A 23,341-nucleotide genomic window follows, 5' to 3' on the forward strand; every position below is an offset into this window, starting at 1 on the left:
TACGGGATATACATCAGTTTTTGGATGCCAACTTCAAAGACTGTTGCACGTGGACTTTGGGTGTTTGGTTCGTTTGTTGTTTTTTCGAATTACTGGATATACGTTCAACTTTCTGGCCAAGTCTTTGTACAATTGGAGGTGAACTAAATTGTTCGGGACTACTATCTGATTTTTTGATGATGGATTCATATAATAACTATTAAGTTTGGGGCTGGTTTGATTTTTTATTAATGCAATATTAATATTGAAGTTTAATACCAGGTTGGGATTTCTGGAACATAATTGTGGTATTAACAATGCTTATAAACAACCAAATTCAGAGGTCCACATATATTTGAATATCACAATTGAAGAAATATCAACAATTTTTGGGGCTTGTGGCTATGATTATGATAGAATTCAGTCTTATAAATATTCAACAGAAATTCTGAATTGTCGCTTGTGTGCTTTACTGTATTGTTCACTCTTTATTTTTGGTAATAATATCAGTGGTGAAATGTAGATATATTTTTTGGGTAGCTAGCCTGTTCCACAAGTATATAGAAATACTAGAGGTATTTGGTTATGTTGAACTATCTATTGATGGGTGTAATACACTTAAATCAGGGTGGTTCATACGTTATGAATACTATCTTGTGTATAAGTATGTTGGAGGCTGAGATGAAGGGCAGCCATTTACGTAAACACAACATATAACAAGTTCTGTTGAACTATTATAATTTTGATGGTATACAGAAAATATTTTTTGGTGGTTGAAACGAATGTTGACTACAACTAATAGTGGATGTGTTTTACTTTAGAATATTGGAGACAGGACGGCTAGTTGCACCTAATGAATCTATTACATTCTTTATTATTTAGGAGTGATTAATACAGTATTGGGAATAGCGTCAGTCGGAATTAAGATTGTCATATTAATGCTAGTGTTTTATTAAACATTTATCTGGGTCTTTTATTGACTCATATTTTTCTTAATCATGGCTTCAAGCCTCATAATTGAATAGATTGGAAAGCAATGCTACAGATTGTGACTTATTAACTTGTTATTTTATGATTATATATTTTTTTGGTGTGTGTTATCATAACAAGTTAAACAATAAATTTGTTCTGATATGGATCTCAAGGGTATATTGCGTGGTCTGTCTGCTGATAGGGATAACCTTGAAGTATTTGGACTGAATGTACCAGGAATGAATACATCTAATGAGAATCCTAAGGATGCTAAGACACATTGTAATGCTGTTTTTCATAAAATTAATAAGAATATGAGGGCTTTAAGATCGAACATATGGCATTTAAGGCTATTTAAAGCTTATAAAACCAAAGATATCACACCACGTGGACTCAGAATTAGGATCCAACCATTGGTTGGCATGATTGATCAACAATTGTCACAGGAATGGGTTGAAACCCAACATAGGGCTTCCATGCTTTTTGTAGACACTCTCATATCATATTATGAACGGATTATAGATTCCCAAGCTACTGATATTCATCAAAATTGTTGAGAAGCCCAGAAATATGAATCAGAGTCCTTTCACCATAACCATATTTCTAATTTGGCTAAAGACAGCACAGTTAGAGGATCAATTGGTTAAAAAGAAAATCTATAAATTTAACAGTGATTTGGCAGATTATGAGAAGGTTAAACCTTTCATGGTACAAAAAACTGTCAGATTTAATGACTCCAGTTTCAGGACAAACAACAGGCGAAAACGACCAAGATCCATATTGAAGAAACATACTCCCACTACGAGTGGGACATCTGAGGATGAGACTTCATCCAATACTGATTATGATTGCCCTCCCCTCCAAGATTCCCCAGTAGCCAAAAGGAGACAGTCTGATGATTCCTTGATCCCTTTAGATCTAGCAAACGCAGGGGTGGGAGAAAACATAAACATAAGGGGACCAAATTTGGTTACACTATTACAAACAATTATGAAACAATAAACAATGTGTATAATATTTCATCTTTTGAACTTTCTGATGCTCAAATAAAACTGTTGAACAAAGGTTTGAATTTTGTGCTGGCTGCGCCTGTTCCTGAACATATATTGATCAACGAGTTGAATGATTTTTGTAGGTTGATTAATTTTAAAATATTTTTTTCAGATACAATTGACTCTCAAAGATCAACAGGCTTTAGATTTGGTCCATCTAGTTTTCAGCCACCTATGGATAAACATGTTCTTATTTTTAAAGAATGTGTGACTAAGGAGTTGCACTTTTCTTTAAGTCATCAGTCTCAAAAATATAATCTTACATTGGATGAACAACAAGCGTTGCATGATTTAAAATCTAATCATGATATTGTTATTACATCTGCAAACAAGGGTGGAGCTATTGTGGTGATGGACTGGTCTAAGTACCGTGCTGAGGCTCTTAGACAATTGTCTGATGTCAAGTTTTACATTCAACTTGTGGTTGATCCAACTAAAAACTTCAAAAGTTATATTGATTCTATGTTAGATTTAGCAGTGGAGGATAATATCATTACTAGCAATATACGTAAACAATTGAAAGTTTCGGATCCTCAGGCTCAATATTTATATTTGCTTCCTAAAATTCACAAGGACCCGAGTAATCCTCCTGGTAGGCCCATTGTATCGGGTAATGGCTCATTGACTGAACCCCTATCTGCCTTTTTGACATTTCATTTTAAACCATCGCTCAAGTTGGTTAGATCCAGGCTTAAAGACACAACAGAATTTTTACAGATAGTACAAGACACACAGTTGGAGGTTAATTGGTGGTTATGTACGCTGGATGTAACATCTCTTTATACCAACATTCCACACAATGCAGGAATATCGGCTGTTGCATTTTGGTTGGACAAAGCTAAGCTATATAGCCCTGAATTTAACCATTTTCTCATACAACTAACTGAATGTGTCTTGACGAAAAATGTTTTCCATTTTGAAGGGCAGGTTTACTGGCAGGTGAGGGGTACGGCTATGGGAGCTTCGTTTGCTCCCATTTATGCTGATCTATTTATGGGCTTTTATGAACATCAATATATTTATGACTCTAACAATGATATATATATTCAGGAACTGGATATTTGGCGCAGGTATTTAGACGACTGTTGGATGGTGTGGCGGGGTGATTTGGAATTGGCTGATGAATTTATTAGATATTTGAATAACAATGATATGGGCATACATTTTATATTACAAATACAATATCAAGAAATAATATTTTTGGATGTGGTAGTTTCTAGACAAAGTGATCATACTTTGGCTACCAAAGTTCATAGGAAATTCCCACAATACAATACTCTTCTTCATGCCACCAGTAATCATCCCCGCCACATCATCAACAACATTCCTAAATCACAATTTTTGCGGATCAAACGTATATGTTCATCTGAGGAGGCACATTTGGTATGCGAAAATGATTTGGCACAGAGGTTCATTAATAGGGGTTATCACCCTGATCGCATTATGCAAACCAAAAATCAAGTTAGAAACACATCTAGGTCAGAATTGCTTTGTTACAAGTAATCGAATCAAATAAATAACAGTGACCAGAGAATTAGGTTTATAACCACATTTGGTAACAATACTCCCCTTTTCAGACAAATTGTTAACAATCATTGGGAGATTTTAAGAGCTCATGAACATCTTGGTGAAATACTACCGGCCACTTGCTCTTTTTCATATAAGAGGGGAAGAACATTAAACAGTCATTTTACACATTATAAGAGGTACAATCCTCCTAGACCAATACAAACCACTATATTGGGTGACCAACTGAGAGGATGTTATCCCTGTGGACATTGTAATGCATGCCAATATATTTACAAAACCATGGAGTTTCCCAGCAAGAATACTCCTAAAATATACATTTTTGGGAATTGTAATACGGATTGGGTGATATATTTGGCCACTTATTCCTGTTCGGCATTTTATGTGGGACAAACATCTAGACCACTCAAATATCATATCAGTGAACATTTAAGTGCTATCAAAAATCACAAACTGTCTAATGCACTATTTAAACACACTAGGATACATAAAACGACTCAATTCAGATTTGTTATTATTGATAAAATAGAGATGCACAGGGCTAATAAAGCAGGTTGGCATGAAAAATTGAATAATATGGAATTTTCCTGGGTAACTAGGCTAGGGGCTTTATTTAAACCCGGGCTTAATGAAATGTCTTGAAATTCATGCTGATCGGTTACTAGTTGTTCATCCCTATATATATATATATATATATATATATATATATATATATATATATTTTTTTTTTTTTTTTTTGATTTTTTTAAAAAGTGTTATTTCACATGTTTATTTTATAAACATAAGTTTTTGTATATAATTGTGTTTGAATAATAGGGATATGCACAAGTATTACATACTATAAGCTTATATACTATAAGCTTATATAAGTGATTTTTTTTGTGCTTGTCACTTTAAGGATTTCCTATATAAATGGATACCAGAATGCACCATGTGTTTGCTGTTTTGCACTGAAGAAGGCTATGGTATTTTAGCCGAAACCAGTTTGCTGATGTTGATGCTGATACTTTTATGGATGATTTGCCACATTAAATATTTAAATAGCCTGTCTCCTGAGTGCTGGTTTATTTTTGTTGGCCCAACTCCTTACAGGTCTTCTTCTGCTGATGAGCAGTGCTTTTGATGCCTGACCCTTGGCTCTGGATCCATAGATGCATGCTGGGGCTGAGACAGAAAAGAGACAGAGACAGACAGCGAGAGTCATATGGTGGAGCTGACCTTGTAGAAGTCTGAGTGTCTTACCTCAACGGAGATGAAATAATCCTCTCCATAATCTGGAAAGCTGGACTGACCTCATCCACATCTGAGGAACCTGCTTCAATAACCATATCCACTCCTCGCAAAGGAGAAATGGGTGGTACAGAGGAGGGCATCCCTGAATTGGAAAAAGTTTAAGGCTCTGAGGAGGGGATAGATGTCAACAGCTCAAAGGACAATCTTTCCTACACCAACAAGGAGAAGGTGCTAAGAAATGGTGTCAAGTCAATGGTTCAAAGACAAACTCGGCTCCACGAGTTTCAAGGTTGACTGTGTTGGATCAGATCCCTTGCCTGCCAAGCCAGAGATTGTAGTAGGCACTAAGGGAACACACTGAGTCCAGGATTGGCTCCATAGTCACTGCTGGCAAAATATGCAATGGGGAAGGAGCTAATGTAGGGGATGCTGAGCCAGCCTTAACCACTCTTGAATCCAAAGGGGATTAGTGAACCACCACCTCTAGCTATGTCTTAAGAAAAACCCACTCCACATGATCCAGAAGTGTTTTAGAAGTATGTGTGTAAGACACGAAAGATCGGAAAGAAAAGGTTGAAAGAGGTTAAGGGGGAATTTGACACAACTCCCTCTCTGATGACACTCTGCTCAACAGTCTCTTGAGAGATTTGTCAGGGATAATTATCAGCTCCAATAGATGTGGAGCTGAAGCTGGAGAGCATGTCAGAGTTGATGTTGCTCTCAACTTAGTCCTTGGCAGTTTCAGAGGCAAAGATGGCTCTGAATCCTCAGATCTTCATTCTCGTGATTCTGTCTCTTGATTTATGCTTATGAACATGTTTTTCCTTGTCTGAGATTTTCTTGGGTTCCTCTGCCTCTGGATCTATGGGTAGTAGCCCTATGATTCTAAGCTTATTTCTCCATCTCCAGTCAGAAAGAGCTCAGTGAAAAAAGGTCTTGCAAATAAGACAATCCAATGACAGATGTTCCATCCCCCCAAGCACATGATACATAACTCATGGGTGTCTTGGGGCAGGATCTTATGACCATATTGTTGGCATGTTTTAAACTCTTTCTCTTTTCTTTTCACAATCACACACACACACACACACACACACACACACACACACACACACACACACACACACACAGAAAAAGAGAACCAAAAGTTCCTCAACAACGGCAAACAGCAACAGACAACTACTAGGGCAAAAACTCACTGCCCAAATAGCCAAAAACATTTTTTTACAAAAAACACACTATAAAAGGATCATTAGAAAATATCAAATACATACATTTTTTTGAGAGCTTAACAGAGGTGATGGCAGAAGTCAACAGATGCCAAGAGAAAGGACTAAGAAAAATTGCACTTTCCCAATAATAAAATAGGGTCTTGAGAGGTTTAGGAAAAAGAACTGTAAAAACGTATATATAAAAATATGAGGAGGATCACTTAGGTTTCACTGAGTTAGAAATCCATGTCTGATCATAAAGGCAGCAAACGAGATCTAAGAGATCTCCACACACACACACACACACACACACACACACACACACACGTACGTGCACATGCACACAAGCACACACACAAAGACACACACAGAAACACACACACACGCACAGAAACACACACACACACAGAAACACACAGACACACACACACAGACACACACACACACACACACACACACACACACACACACACACACACACACACACACACACACACACACACACACACAGACGCACACACACAGACACACACACACACACACACACACACACACACACACACACACACACACACACACACACACACACATACTTCTTCTTTTCTTTTCGGCTGCTCCCGTTAGGGGGTCGCCACAGCTGATCAGCTGTTTCTATTTCTTTCTGTCCTCCGCATCTTGCTCTGTTACACCAACCACCTGCAGGTCCTCTCTCACCACATCCATAAACCTTATTATAGGCCTTCCTCTTTTCCTCTTACCTGTCAGCTCCATCCTTAGCATCCTTCTCCAAATATACCCAGCATCTTTCCTCAGCACATGTCCAAACCAATGCAATCTTGTCTCGCTGGCTTTGTTTCTAAACCGCCCAACCTTAGCTGACCCTCTAATATACTCATTTCCAATTCTGTCCATCCTTGTCACACCCAGTGCAAATCTTAACATCTTTAACTCTGCCACCTCCAGTTCTGATTCCAGTCTTTTTGTCAGTGCCACTATCTCCAACCCATATAACATAAGCTTATCTCACTACCATCTTGTAGACCCTCCTTTTCACTCCTACTGGTACCAGTCTGTCACAAGTCACTCCTGACACTCTTCTACACCCACTCCACCCTGCTTGCACTCTCTTCTTCACCTCTCTTCCACACTCACCATTACTCTGAACTGTTGATCCCAAGTATTTAAACTCAACCACCGTCACCAGCTCTACTCCCTGCATCCTCACTATTCCTCTGTCCTCCCTCTCATTCACACATATATATTCTGTCTTAGTCCTGCTGGCCTTCATACTTCTCTCTAGAGCATATTTCCACCTCTCCTCAACTTGTTCCCTACTCTCACTACAAATCACAATGTCATCTGCATCGTGGGAAAATATTTCTTAAAAGGGCTAAAGACTGGAGCACTAGTTTAGCTGGGTCCGATCTGAGAAGCGGCTCAAGCTCTCATAAGTCTGATCAGACAGATGGAATGAAGAGGGTACAACTCTTGGAAGCAGTTTATTAATAAATGAAAACCAAGCATGGCAATGCTCATAACATCTGCAAGAGTAAAATGATACAATCCACAACGTTCCTTGTCACTTGCATTCCATAAGACGAACCCTGTAATGAAAATTCATTTAATCTAGTAGTAGGTATTTTGAAACTAAATATATAATGGAAATTTGTAAAACAATAGAAACAAAGATTTGCACAACAGTTTTTTTCTTATAACTTTTATGAACCAATGAAATATTTGCACTAGAGCAGGATTTCTGGAGAAAACCTATCTGTAGTGAAGCTGACCTAGGAGTTCCCTCAAGGATCCATAAATCCAAAACTTAAAAAACTAGACTGTTCATAGTATACTCCAAAACTACCAAATCTCTACCTCATTGAATGGTCTCTCCCAACCCTAAGAATATTACATTTATTTTTTTGATCAACTGTTTCATATAAACTATTTAAGATGTGATTAAAGAATCGGGTACTCACACTATTAAAGGGATTTCTTACATAACCATTATCCTTTTTAAATATCTTTAACTTCAAAAAGTTCAAAAAACAGTATAACCCTATATGAAAGTTTAACAGGATACAAACATACACTATACAATATAGAGCAACCCTACCATTTAAGTGTCTTGTGTAACCTCAATAACTTCTCAGATAGCAATTCGCCTGTGAGTTTGCCAGGCATTAAAGGTGACCAAAATATGAGGTGTGTGGGGAGAGCTGGGAGAGTTTTTATTTACTTCTTAGGCAGTATAATGTCTTGTTTATATGATAATGGTGACTTTAAAATTATATCTGTGAAATTTGGATGGAAACTGATGTTTTTAAAATTGATCAGAATAGGCAAGAAATGATTAGCTTTGGTAAATTTATCACATCATACTTTGCAGATAATTTTGATGTGATAGCAGGTCAGTTCTTAGGATTATGAATGCAATAATAGACTGGTTGGTTGCACAGTTAATACTGGTAAGGAATAAATTCATGGTTCCCCCAAATCCTGAGAACACAGATACATATGCAGAATTATTTATAGAAACCCTGTACAGATATGTAAATGGCTGCATTGAGGCTGTCATACCTACAAGAAGTAAGCCTAGATATAACACCAGAAACAAACCCCAATGGTGGGATCCTTACTAAAAGACTATAAAACAAAAGAAAAAAAAGTCATGGTCAAAAATCAGAAATCGAAACTGTGTATACCACCTACTTTAACCTGGCCAAAGCATTCAATACAATACTGCACTTAGGCATTGTTGACAAACTCTGAGAACTAGGCACAGATCTCTACATAATTCACTAGATTGCCAGCTGGTTCACAGATAGGACCCATGAAGTCAAGACTGGCGAGACTACTTCCACCAAGAAGACTGGTCACGAGTGGAGTACCCTAGGGCTCTGTGTTTGGCCCACTCCTGCTTGGCATCTACTTCTCAGAAGTAAAGTAAAGTAAAGTAAAACTAAACTACTCATCTTCCAACCCACCAAACATACTCAAAACAACTCTCACTTTAACATCAAAGCAAAAGATAACACCACTATATACCCAACTGAACACACCAAATTGCTAGGAGTGGAAATAGACAAACTAAAATTTGACATTCACATATCCATGACCATAAAAAAGTCAACAAAAAACTAGGAGCGTTATACAGAAATAAGCAACTTCTCACCAAAGCAGCAAAGATTTCAATAGCAAATTCCCACCTTATCTCTACCCTACTTTATGCCTCTCCAATATATACCAACCTAAGGCAATGTGATCTAAACAAGCTAGAGACCCGCTACAACAAAACCGCCAAATTTGCCACAGCAGCATCCTACCGTAGTCACCACTGTCTCTCACTTGCTGAACTGGGCTGGCTTGAACTTCCTCACCTCCTTCAATGGTATCAACTCTCACTCGCCCACAAACTAGTAAATCATCCACTAAATGTCCCATCCCTCCAGAGTCTACTCCAACCCTATCGCACCACCAGACCACTAATATCCAGCAACAAAAATCACTTGCAGATCACTAAAGCCAATTACTCTGCTGGTGAAGCACTATTCTCTTGTGCCATAGCCAAATAATGGAACTCCCTCCCACCCACAATTACCTCCATACCATCATGCACCCACTTCAAAACTTTACTAAAAGCGCACCTAAAACATGCTGGCTATGCCCTTGCAACTCCCACTCTAATATCACTCACCCCATCCAACCACTACCTTTCTTTCCACTCCACTAACTACCTTGATTATAGCAAGCTCAGATGCTAATAAGCCTAGTACTTATTATACAGCAGGAACTTCTTATTGTAACATTTGTTAATGTCTGTTATGTACTTCACATATAGATTCTAGTTGTCTACTGATGTACTATGTTTTTCATCTGTAAATATGTTGTAAGTAATTGCTATGTAAATTGTTAATAGCTATGTAATCCAATGTAACTACTGTCTGTTTTAACTGTGGAGCTTTTCTCCCTGGGCCTCCACTGAAAATGGACCTATGTCCAGTCAGACACTCCCGGTCAACAAATATAAATAAATAAAAGGCTAATGTCAAAGGCCTCTGGCTCACAAAGTTCTCATATGACTGTAAATTGGGAGCTATCATAGATTCTTCCTCATGACACCAACAAGCTACAAGAGGGTCTAACACAAACAAATAACTTGTGCGAAAGCCAACAATTAAAACTCAATGCAAAGAAATGCATTATAGTGCCCTTTGGGAAATTGTCCATCCGAGCTAATTACTTCATCAGTTAGACACCCCTAAGAGCTGAACTTATAGTTAGGGATCTGAGAACATATGTAGATAGAAATCTGGCATTTGGCTAACATATAGCCAAGTCAGTAAGAAAATCATTCTATGTCACCCAACTCATAAGCAAGGGTATGGCATCCAGGTCCAAGGAAGTTATAGTACCACTCTACTCAGCCCTTATCAGACCCAACATTGACTACAATGCTCCATTTGGCATGTACCTAAGAAGGCACTTGCAACAGTCTGAATGCCCTCAAAGGTTCCTCACCAGGAGAATCTAGGGTATGAACAGCCTGTCCTATACAGATCATCTTAAGGTCCTGTCTCTGTACTTAGTCTCTTACAGGTTACTAAGAGGTGATCTATGCCTAGCATGTATGGCATCCTCAGATCCAGCTCTACTGGATCTCTTGCACATCTGCAACACAAACAGCACCAGAAACACTAGCTCCAAGAATCTGAATTTAGCCAGCAACATCAATAAGACATGCTGGAAGGACCGACACATGTCTCAAAGGATCTCCGCACAATGGGATGCTCCTTATCTATGTGAAGCAGAGTTCATCCCTGACACTATTCAAAAGAAACCTTGATCATTGGATGGGAAATTCCAAATTCACCACAGTCTGACCCCCATGTCTCTGATGGATGAAGGTCAACAGTAAGTAAATTAATGCCCAACTAACATAACCCCCCAAACACACATAATCCTTGTCTACCTCTTTATTTACATACCCCACCATACAGATGTCCAAGGAACTCTGGGACAAAACTTTTTACACCACTTAATTGAGGAATATTATGTCCTTGGTTCCCATTAAACCAACTTTCTTTATCATAGGATCATAGGAGGTTACTAGGCTTATAAGGGCCTCAGAGCCAATAGCCAGGTGGAATCCCAGGGATGTATTTTCTATTTCCTATCCAGTTATGCAGGCTGCACTTAAAAAGGGGTAAAGAGGTACTCCACTTGACGTGGAGAGGGAGTCTATTCCACAGATGGGGGAGCCTCTGGGACACAAATCTGTCCCGCCAACAAGTCCTATTGATGTCACAGACCAGGTTGAGACCTTGTGTGTGGGTTACTCGAATGGAGCTTGACTTGCAGATATGCAGCAGTCCCATCAAGGTGGGGTCCGAGAACGCCTTGTATGGCAGACAGAGGTCACCTCTGAGGAGTCTGTATGAAACACAGTAAATTAACTTGGTAGAATAAAACTCTGAATAAATTGTGTAACAGAACTAGAAATTTATGTAAACAGTTTAAAAAGCATTTTGGAAGGCCAAATATGGACTGATATAGGACTGTTAAAAATAGATTTATGAAAGTGGTAAGGGAAGTAATATAAATTTCTGAGCAGATCTGTAACACTATGTTAAATAAGAAAAATATTTATAACCATTTGAAACACTACAAAAGTAATATTAAATCTGATATTACTAATAGAATGGGGGATAAATTAGTGACTGGCACAAGTACACTGACACATATATTGCTGACTCACTTTGTTAGTGGTGACAAGATAATGGTTAATGGCAGTGTATCAGTTTTAACATGGAGAGTGTCCTGTTCTTTTCTCTCCAATGCAGATAAGTTATCAAGGAAGATTACACCCAGCTCATCTGCAGGTCCTGATGATATTAATGGCATTTTTCTATCGGACATAATTAGGGACATTATTCTATGACTGTGTTATTTATTTCATAAATGTCTTGAAACAAACTTTGTGCCTGGTATGTAGAAAATGTCACATAGGGTACCTGTACCCAAGGGAGATGGTTCTTCTAAGAAAAGAATTACAGACCAATTAGTCTCACATGCATTGTCTGAAAGTTCTTAAAAAGGGGTAATTTTTGAAAATATTATTAGTATAATATGTGATACACAAGAAATTATACAACGTGAATGTGTTACTGAAAGGTCATGAAGTATTAATTTACTTTTTTTTTACTGTTCCTTATGGAAGGCACTGGATCAAGATTTAGCTGTTGATATTATATACTTGGATATGTCAAAGGCTTTTGATGCCATGCCACATTATCGGGTTAGCTCTTTGTTAGGGAATTACTGTATTAATGATAAAACAAATTGGCTGGTGGAAAGGATATGTAGGGTCAAGCTTGGCTGTACTTTATCTGAAGAAAGAAGGATTAATGCAGGTTTTCCACAGGTACTCTTTGGCACTTTTATGGCTAGTTTTCCCAGCAACAATAAGATATGGTTGAGTAAATCTGCTGATGATGCCAAAATTGGCTCTACTATTTCTGGTACAGGTGATCAGTCTTCAATTCAAACATATCTAGATACTTTACATATGTGGGCAACATAGAATTATATGAAATTTAGTATAAACAAGACATGTCTTGCACATTTTGGGGTAGGAAATCCCGATAACCCTTTCCCTTGGAAACTCTATTATTGAAGAGATAAAGGTTATTAAAGATTAATGGATAAAAATTGATAATACTCTTAGTTTTGAAGCATACTTTTCAGAAGTTGTTAGAAAGTGCTACTATCAAATGAGTAACATTTTTAAGACCATTATAAGCAGAAACAGGATTGAATTACTTCCAATTTATACAGCTATAATTGGACCAGTAATTGAATATTGTACATCTGTTTGTATGTATACTATTGCCCAGTTACGTAGACTGGAAAGAATTCACAAACACTTTACCATGAGGATATTTGGTCTGAACGGCCTGAGTTATAAAAGCAGGCTAATGGCATTATTATTATTATACATCATCAAATATAGATTGGTTAGGAGAGCTCTGATAAACGTTTGTAAATGTGACAGTGATTATAATGTTGGTGATAATGTGGGAATCTATAATAAACATTTATTAAATACAAGGAATAATATTTTTTTAGTTAATGCAAAGATCGGTAGAACTTCTGTGTGACATAACTCATTTTATGGGAGATCCTGAATGTAGTGGAATGATATTCTTTTAAGTAAAAGGAAATCTGAGTCAATTAACACTTGTAAGTGCAGTCTGGATAGCTGGTTGGATATGAGAGTATTTGACCCTGTTTTCTTTGGTGTCAAGCTCTTTGAAGACCTTTCAAGGCAACGAGCTTGTGTTGAGAACATTGAACATTCATAAAACTGTTCAACACCGTATGCTAGTTAACAGGATGCAAACAGCATACACTTTGCAATATAAACCAATTATACTATCTATTCTGTTTTGTGAATATGTTACCCAGGTTAATATGTCCATTAAATTCTGTAGTAATAATATAATACAAAAGTGCAAAAAATCTTAATATTTTGAAAGAGCTGCCTTAAAGTGGGACTTATAGCTTGCAAGGAAATGACATGGGATTTTGTCTATAGTGATTTGAATGTGGAGAAGCTCAAGTGCATTGTCTTGTTTGACTAGCCTTAGGTAAATTTATTTTTGAGCAGAACATAGCATTGTCACAACTTATATTTTATAATGAACTCTGAAAGGGGGACTAACATATGGCCTTTTATAAATAGCTACCAAGAGCAACAGCTCATAGGCCTTTCATTGCCACAGTCACATATATAGGTTCACAGTTCATAGTTATATACTAGGCTAATGACCACCAGGGCCTTTATAAACCTAGCTGTGCAATCCAACCCAACTCTGTCCCTATGCATCATTGGTGTTTATTAGGAGGGGGTATGTTAATTAGGAAGTTTCTAGAGATTATGTGGGTGGGGCTATGTTAGTTTGGGCATTAATGTCTGCCTCTGTCTATGAGAGACATGGGGGCCAGCCCCATTGTGAATTTCCAACTTCCCATCCATTGATCAAGGTTATGCTTAAATAGGGTTAGGAATGGACTTTGCTTCACATGGATAGGGAGCCTGTTCCAGAGCATGGGGATCCTCTGAGACATATCTGTTTTGGCAACATGTCTTATTTGTATCACAAGCAAAATTCAGATCTTTGGCTCTAGTGGTTGTGATGCTGGTCATTTTAAGGATTTACAAAAGGTCCATCAGAGCTGGATCCAAGGATGCCTTGCATGCCAGGTGTGGATCACCTCTCAATAACCTGTAGGAGATGGAGTATAGAGATAGGGCTTTAAGGTGATCCATGTAGGACAATGTGTTTATACCCTGGATTCTCCTAGTCAGAAACTCTGTGGGCATTCCGTCTGTTGCAAATGTTTGGTTAGGTGCATGCCGAAGGGGGCATTATACTTAATGATGAATATGATACGGGGCAAACAAAGTGGCACTATGACTTTCCTGGACCTGGATGCCATGCCCTTACCTATAAGATGGGTGACATAGAATGATTTTCTTACTACCTTGGCCACATTACTGTCTGCATATGTTCCCAGAGCCCCGACTAATGGGTCCACTCTTAGGGGTATCTTATTGATGGAACAATTAGCCCAGTGGCCATTTTCCCAAAAAGGCACTATAATGCATTTCTTGGCACCGAGTTTTAATTCATGACTTTGGCACCAGTCATTTGTCTGTGTTTGATCCTCTTGTAAGAATTTTGTGCTGTGAGGGAATCTAAGATAGCTCTCAATTTGCAATGATCTTCAAACTTGGTCAGCCAACAGCCCTTGACATTAGATTTTACCTCTGAGAAGTAGATGCCAAATAGGAGTGGTCTCAGCACTGATCCCTGAAGTACCCTGCTGGTGACTATTCTCTTAGTGGAGGTGGTCTCATCAATCTCGACTACCTGGGTCCTTCCTGTCTGTGAGCCAGCTGGCAATCCAGTGAGTTATGTAGGGGTTTATGCCTAGTTTGGTGAGTTTGTCAACTATACCCAAGTGGGTTATTGCATGAAACATTAGTAGAATTAGTCAAGGCTAAGTACAAGGACCCAATGATTCAAGTACAAACAGCGTTTGGTCTCAAACAGAGGTTCCTAGAGGGAGTGGGTGGGCATCAAGGTTTAGCTCTCAGTCCATTGCTATTCATACTGGCAATGGACTACATTAGCAAGCAGGTCAGAGAGGATAGCTTAACAAAATTACTGTATGCAGTTGATGTGTCATTAATGAAAGACTTTGAACAAGAATGGCTGCAAAAGATAGGGGAATGGAATGCAAAAAAGAAGCCACGTGGAATGAAATGAAGTACAGATATGACAGTTGTAATGGCAGAAAATGGGGGAAACCAGAAGAAGCTGAGAACTGAGATAGTAGGGAAAACAGTGAACAGACCAACAGCTTCAAGTATCTGGAAGGGATTATTGAGGAGAAGGGCAGTCTGAATGAGGATGTCAAAGGTGGACTCAGAGGGGCTGCAGCCATCTGCAACAGAGTATCAAGGATAACGTGAGACAGAAGAATGCAAAGAAGCCAAAAATTAAGATGTACAAAACAGTGGTATGATGAGTACTACTGTATGGTACAGAAAAAAACCTGGGCAGTAAAGGCAGAGCAGTCAATGAAGTTAGAGGTGATCAAGATGAAGTGTCTGAGATGAGTGTTAGGATGCACACTGTGGGACAAATGAAGAAATGAGGACATCAGAGAAGAAGAGCAAGTAGCTCCATTTGCAGAGAAGTTCAAAGATAATTTACTGTGATTTGGACACGTGGAGGGAAGTAGAAAACAATCTTGTTAAAAAGATTTGGGACAAACAGGAAGAAGGCATGAGGAAACAAGGGCATCAAGCAAATTGGTGGATGGATTGTGTGAGAGAAGACTTGCAACAGTCAGGCATGACTATTGAAGAAGGCATAAGAGTGTCAGTGAATCAAGAGAGATGGCGACAGTTGGCACAACACCCTGAACCCATGTAGAAAATGGAAAAAGTGGGTTGGTGATGATGGTGACTGAAAATGCCTTTGTGTAGTCTCCATACTTTTATGCATAACTTTGTAAAAATATCCACACAGATGAACAAGTGCATCACTTCTCCTCTCCTTTCCTCTGATAGCAATCCATCTTCCTGACTTTACACCGATTTGTGCGTCCAGCTTTTTGCACTAGTACATCCTGTTGCTAGGGATAAACATCTTGCATCACATTTGTATAATTTCCAATTTTCTTACATATTTGGTTTTAGTGTCAGTATTAGATAATAGGTTTTAGTGTCAGTATTAGATAATATTGCATTATTATCTAATACTGACACTAAAACCAAATATGTAAGAAAATTGGAAATTATACAAATGTGATGCAAGATGTTTATCCCTAGCAACAGGATGTACTAGTGCAAAAAGCTGGACAAACAAATCGGTGTAAAGTCAAGAAGATGGATTGCTATCAGACCTAAAATTTAGACCCGTGGTGGTGGTGCTGCGGTAGCGTTGTCACCTCACAGTAAGACGCTGTCCGGTTCGATTCTCAGCTAGAGCGTCTTCTGCTGGAGACATGCGTGAATGACCATACCTTTGTTGAATGTTGTGCGTCAGGCCTGGCAAGCCGGTATGTAAAAATCAACTGCCAATCATTAGCGGACCAGAGTTCCCCTGTGGCGACCCCTAACCGGGAAAAGCCGAAAGACACAAACAAATTTAATACCTAAAATTTCTTGTATTTTCTAATTCTCTTCCTATAATTGGATGACTGAATCAGTACATTTATTGTATTACGTGTGTATGAACGTGCATGTTTTTTTTTTTTTTTACTGTATCATTGCAGTTTTTTCACCAACTATTAGGTGACTGCATGTATTGTGCTTTGCAAGACTATCCAATCAGCAAATAGATGGAGATTTGCACCAAAGCACAGATTTGCATTTCTTAAATACCTGCACAGATTGAGCTGACCATGGAATACTTATGTGAACAGAGTTAATAAAAAAAAAAAAAAAAAACAAACAAAAAAGAATGCAACAGTATCATAACAGACTTACGGCTTTTTCTCTCCATTGCTAGGAAGAAAGGCTTTGCCTATGTTTTTCTTGGCTTGTTGCAGTCGATACTGCCGCCTTAACTGCATAGGATTGGAATAGCTTTCACCTTCAAAAATCCGGCTGAATTGAGGTTCAAAGTATCCTGTCTGAAGGGCTGACCTCACTTTAGTACTTGTTGACATCATTTGCCTTTTCTTATGTGCATCTTCATTAAAGGGCTCTAAAAGCAAACAAAATAGTTTACTTCACTGATTACCAACAGCTCGAAAACTTTCTTCATATCAAACCAGATAAGACTCAATTTCACGTACTGTAAGGATATCTATCATTTATGCATCTGCACATTAGTTTATCCTTTTGAAATAAAATCCAAGCCTTTACAAAAGAATCTCTTGACGTTCTGCAATCACCTTGTCACACTACACCTGCCTCAATAATATCCTTGTATTAACTTAATGCTGTTTTCAGAAAATTATAGAACTAATGATAAAAAGCTTACTGTTACTGCTGAATTTGGAACCCAGAAGTGGTTTGGCGGCTACTCCCATGAATGCTATAGACCAGCTTTTGTTTTTTGTGGGAACTATTTTCCCCTCTTCATTTTAACAAGGGGTCTAATTTAGGGCACATAGGTAGTTAATTGTAGCATCACAAGCTTGCACGTGAGAAGCAGTCAAATAGTTAGTAGAAGAAGGATGAAGGTTTGCATTCTCCCAAGAAATGTCTGTCACAGAGGGCCTGCGTTATCAGAGTTCAAAGTGGGCACAGATTGCTTAAGTGGCTGAATAAAGCAGTATATTATATCCAGAAAATCACTTTGAGTAAGGTAAAAGTACAGTTGTGTAAGGTGAACTTGCCATAACAGTGGATGTTTGAATGATCACTGCTGTATCAGTTTCATGGGTTGTATTCTGCGAAGGTTATAACAGCCGAACAGCTTACAAAATTTCAGGCACCTACTACATGCCCAAACTGTCAGACAGCTTGAACTGAGCTAACTAAAAGACAAATTTGTTTGCCAAACCCTGTAGAACTTTCATGCCAAAAGAGAGATAGAGAGGCTGAATCCTGAAAGGACAATGCTAGAACAGAAAATAAACAACCACGCCCTGGCACAAACAACACAACAAAATAAAAAAAAAGTATGATGGAGGGAGAGAGCGACTACTGCAGTGATCATTCAAACATCTACTGTTATAGTAAGTTTACTTATAGAACTGTACTATGTTCATCATATTGATCACTGCTGCACTAGTCTTAGCTATATGGGTATATTACCCTAGCTTTCTACATTTAGCAGGTGAAAGGAGAAGGGTCCAGGTGCCACTGGAGAATGGTCCTTGCAAAGCCTGATCTAGACCTAGAGAAGGAATCAAGCTTATAATGCTATGTGCAGAGGGGTATATATTACATCACCGAATGCTTAAAAAAGCGAACGGTGATGAATCAACCCTATATAAGTGAAAGCTTACAATGTCGAACTGTCAAAACAGTGATTTTTTTTCCAAGGAAAAAAAATCGCTGTTCCAAAAAAAAAAAAAAAAAAAAAATGAAAAAAGAAAACATTATATTAAGTGGGGGGGGGGCTTTGACCCCCACACCCCCTACTTAACTATACCAACTCCGAGATCGCACTACAGTGCCGAAAAGAGCAAAGTAACGAAGCGGCCAAGTGAATTCTTTCCCAGGGAAAGAATTTGCTTAAAAGCCGCTTTGATATTTTGCCTTTTCAGTCTTTTAAGTTCGACTAAGACGCATTCAAAAGAATGCATCTTCGGTCTTGTAATAGGAACCCGTACAGAGGACCATACTTCTAGAATTTAACCCTTTCCAAAAACCCATAGATGACGCCAAGGCCCTGGTAAAGTGGACCTTGACCCTGCCCAGAAAAAGTCTGTTGTGCTGAGTATACAAAAAAAAAAAAATAATAGCCCTGGACAACCATTTGGAAACACTGTGTACTGACACAGTTTGAACCCTCTTTACACCTTCACAAGAAAAGAACAGCAGAACCAAAGATTTGAAAGATTTAGTTCTGTCAAGATATTACCCGAGTTGTCAGTGAACATCCTGGATATGGATTATCCTTTCTCCACCATTTTTAGGGTCAGTAAAGAAAATGGGGGAATGGATAGTTTTTAAAATAAACTCAGATGCCACTTTAGGCACAAAAGGCAGATTAGTTCTCAAACAAAACCTGTCTGCATGGAAAATGAGATAGGATTGACTCACCATAAGAGCTTGCAACTCTGATACTTTTTGAAAAATTATATACACGTCTTCTGTTGGTTTCTTGCTGTTACTTGCATTTACATGCATGCATACCACAGTATATTTAACTATTTATTGTGACCAACTAGTCTTATTACTGTATTGTACTAAGTACAATAAATACACTAAGATAAACTGCTTCAGTTAATACGCATTTTACTATTACATTTTCCTTTCGGATCTACAAGCATGCGACACAGCTCTCTATGGCAAATTCCCAAAGCTTGTTTATACACACTCATATTTATACCAAAAAGTCTGATATTTTTTCTCAGTCTGATGTATTACAATCTTCCTTTGTATAACACTTTTCTTTGTTCTTCTAATTTATGACTTGTCCTTGATTCTTTTTCATGTTCGGTGGTCCAAGGAAACTCCGTCTTGCATTATCTGAAACATGGTGTTCCAGCACTATTTGAAGCTTGATGTTCTATCTTGCTTGATGTTACATATTTTTACTTCATTTATGTCCTTCCAGCTGCCATCTGCGCAGTTATTTTTACAGACTTTGTTTCTCAATAACATACTCCTTTACATGGATGCCAATATCTAATTAAGCTATGCCAGCACACTTACTACTTTCTATTTTTCAGCATTTTATACTATTCCTAAATTAACCATTTATATTTCATATCATTCTTGCAGCTTTTTATTCAAGCTAGTAATTATGCTAGCATAACAGAGTACTAATATTCTTTTAGTTCCCCGTTATTTTATTTTTTTTTGAGGAACGGACTAAACTTCAGTTAGAGAAAAGACTGCATTTGTTTTGTTAGCATCACTATTTATAGTATTTACCATGGCTTGTTGAGTTATTGCAACTCTTTATAACCTGCAGCATATAAAACAATTTCAAGCTGTCATTATTATTATGACCCCTAAAACTATTAAAACAGGATGTATTAACCAATTTAGCAATTTGGTCCCAGATGATGATCATCTTGTGAATATGTCCCACCAATTATAGGCAGTGTCAGCTTCTGTTTTTGTCTTTTTACTATTAACACTGGGTTATTTGAAACCACACATACAAACTGTGGTGCCACTTTAACAAACATTTTGAAATTTGAAGGCAATATTTATTGTCCATTTATACTAAATTTTGCTTAATTTACAAATTTAGATACATTAGTACTAAATTGACTTACTTCCATTGTGCTTGTAAATGTACAATCTGTGAGATATCTTGTTGTACTAGTTTTTATACCAAGCTCTTTTAAATCTGCATTTGGTATGTTTAAAACTTGGAAATGTAACAATGAAGTACAATACTGTTTTTTGGTATTGTTGTCCTATCATAGTACAAGTGGATGGTATTTTTACCATTTGATCTGTATGAAGTATTGGCCTGTTACCCAAAATGGTAAGTATTTTAACCCATGGTCCTTTTTTGTATTACTGTGTTGTTTATACAAATAAACAGAGTATTGGTAGAAATCATACCCTTTTTTTCCCTGTTGAGGTTATTCTTATTTTTGTGTTATTGTCTACACACTGACATTTTTTTGCATGATGTCTTTCCTTGTTAGAACTATTACAGTTTTGAGGTAATATACATTTAATAGAGATAGAGCTGTTTACTGAAATGTTTATGTCAGTCTTTGATTCTTTCTCTACTTTTATGTATGCCTGACCTTGTTCAGCTAACCATGATGTTATATTTGTGTTAAATGTTATCTTTCCAATGGGACATGCTGTATTATGCTTTTTACAACTGAAATTGTCGTGTTCTATTTTGTGTAGCATTTTCCTAACTAAGTTTTATTCGTGAAATATTGTAATTCCCTCTGTTTTGATGTTAAGAATGATGCAACTGAATGCCTTGTCTCGCAGCTGCATTTTTATGTATAGTCCTTGAAGCATGTTCCAGACACTGAACATTCAGCTTCTCTCAAGCTGTACCAGAATATATGTATGCTACCAGGCAGAAATACATGTATTTAACTAACTATATTATTTCTACATATATTAAACATATCTATCACTGCATACATTCCCTCTGTTTTATTTTAAATAGAAAACTGTCTACATTAGTATGTACTTTTTAGTCAGGTTATATTGCTATTAACTAGAAACACATTGGGAAACAAAACCTTTAGTTTTCTTTTGATATGGCAAGTTAACACAGTTTTATATTGTCAACACAATGATAACAAGCATTACCAGTTATGAGCTGTATTTTGTAGTTGCTGAATATGACTTTCGAAAAAAAAATATGTCACAAATGTCAAGCTTTGACTTGTTACTCTATTTACATAGATAAACCATTTACCATATACTGTACAGAATACATTTGCTTGTACAGATTGTTTTTGCATTTGTATATACATGGCTGTAATGTACACTCTGTCCAATTTCCAAACCTAGCATTAAACTGACACCTGCTAATTACATTACTTGAAAAATTAAAATGTATTTTTGGTATTACCACGTTGCACTTTTATTTGAGTCCCTTCTGTAGTACTGTTTACACAGTTAGTGTAAAATTGCAAGCATGGCCTTCCCCCTCTAGTATACATTATTTTATTGCAGTATTGTTTATTTGCTTTATGCTGTGAGAATTGAATGTATGCTTTCCCTTTTGGCTGTTACCTAGACTGTGACACTTGGGTCTTACACATTTGCTTTTTGATTTGATCATTTTTTGGCCATTTTTAAAAACAGAAAATATTTTTATAAAGCTTTTGCTGTTCCCTAAACTGCCAAGGTTGTAGTAGAAATTGCTTTTACCCATTTTGAAAAGATGTTTACTGTTACTACTAGCTATTCATACCGTCCTTTTTGTAAAGGGACCTGCATAATTTATTTTAACTGCATACCATAATCTATATACTGACTGTAGTTGGTGTAGTATTTACTTGCAGACTTTTGTTCTTTTTGTTTAATGCTGTACGTGAATACTTAATAATAATGTTTTTAGAAAAACGTAAGCCATTTGGCCTGGTGACCAGTCTTGTTTCCTTGACCTTATAAATTTCAGTACCAGTAACATTTTATGTCATGCAACATTTCTTGTAACTACCCGTTCGAGCCTGGAAAGATTTGAGCTCACATACTTTTTTTTTTCTTTCCGTGCATTCTAGATGCTTAACCCTTAACTCCTTTAGTACTTACTCGTACCTTCAGTCGTTCGTTAATATACTTGCAACTTGATATTAGAATGCAGTTGTAATAAACATTAGCTTGCTTAACTATGCATAACATTGTTTTTGAATACTGTTTTTGCTGGAGTCTTTGCTATTTTTTATGCTATTATGCAATTACAAAATACTGTAAGAAACAAAAGAGATATTGACTTAACTAACACATGCTTAAAACAGATATATTTACATGATTTACATTTGCTGTTGTCTAGCATTGTCGCCTCACAGTAAGACGTTGTCCTGTTCGATTCTCAGCTAGAGCGTCTTCTGTGTGGAGACATGTGTGAATGGGCATACCTTCATTGAAGGTTGTGCATCAGGGCTGGCAACTCGGCATGTAAAAATCTACTGCAAATCATTAGTGGACCGGAGTTCCGCTGTGGCGACCCCTAACCGGGAAAAGCCGAAAGACACAACAACAACATTTGCTGTTGTCTGCCTTTTGCTGCAATTTAGATGAAAAGAAAATACACGCATGTCAGTCTTGTGATGTCTTGTCTTTTCTGCTTCTAACTACTCTCATTTGATTTCTATGTCCTAAAAGTGTTTTGTTATATAAAATGGTTTGAAAATCACCATTTAAGTGCCTTGCTTTAACTGAATGAAAGTTTGTGTTGTGTACGCTTAACCATTTTCTAAATGTGGAATAGTATGTTGTAAATTATTTTTATCAGTGTAGTTAACTGCTGTTGCTTTAACTCTTTACTAACCAGATGATATTTGTCAGTATTCTGTTTTGCTGAATTTAAAGCTCTCATGCACTTCTGAAAAAGTGTTTGCAAATGTTGTCTGAACTTTTTGAACTTACTCTGACTGTGTCATAGAAGTTTATTAAATATTTTTTGTCAGTTCACCTCATCTCTGTTCTTATTTGTTTTGTAATGTGCAGTG

General features: G+C 37.3%; 1 protein-coding gene across 2 annotated transcripts in view; it reads right to left on the reverse strand.

Moving 5' to 3' along the window:
- Positions 1-23,341, reverse strand: part of CCHR4.PART0H4orf47 (chromosome chr4.part0 C4orf47 homolog) — a 507,549-nt gene that overhangs the window by 192,884 nt on the left and 291,324 nt on the right. For both annotated transcript variants that reach the window (XM_044069036.1, XM_044069037.1), the window contains one exon: positions 17,037-17,256. In XM_044069036.1, coding sequence (XP_043924971.1) covers positions 17,037-17,256 — 220 coding nt within the window. The remainder of the gene's footprint in view (positions 1-17,036; positions 17,257-23,341) is intronic.

This window comes from Protopterus annectens, chromosome 4.part0 (assembly GCF_019279795.1).
Source record: "Protopterus annectens isolate FY-2018-M chromosome 4.part0, PAN1.0, whole genome shotgun sequence".
Classification (NCBI taxonomy): domain Eukaryota; kingdom Metazoa; phylum Chordata; order Ceratodontiformes; family Protopteridae; genus Protopterus; species Protopterus annectens.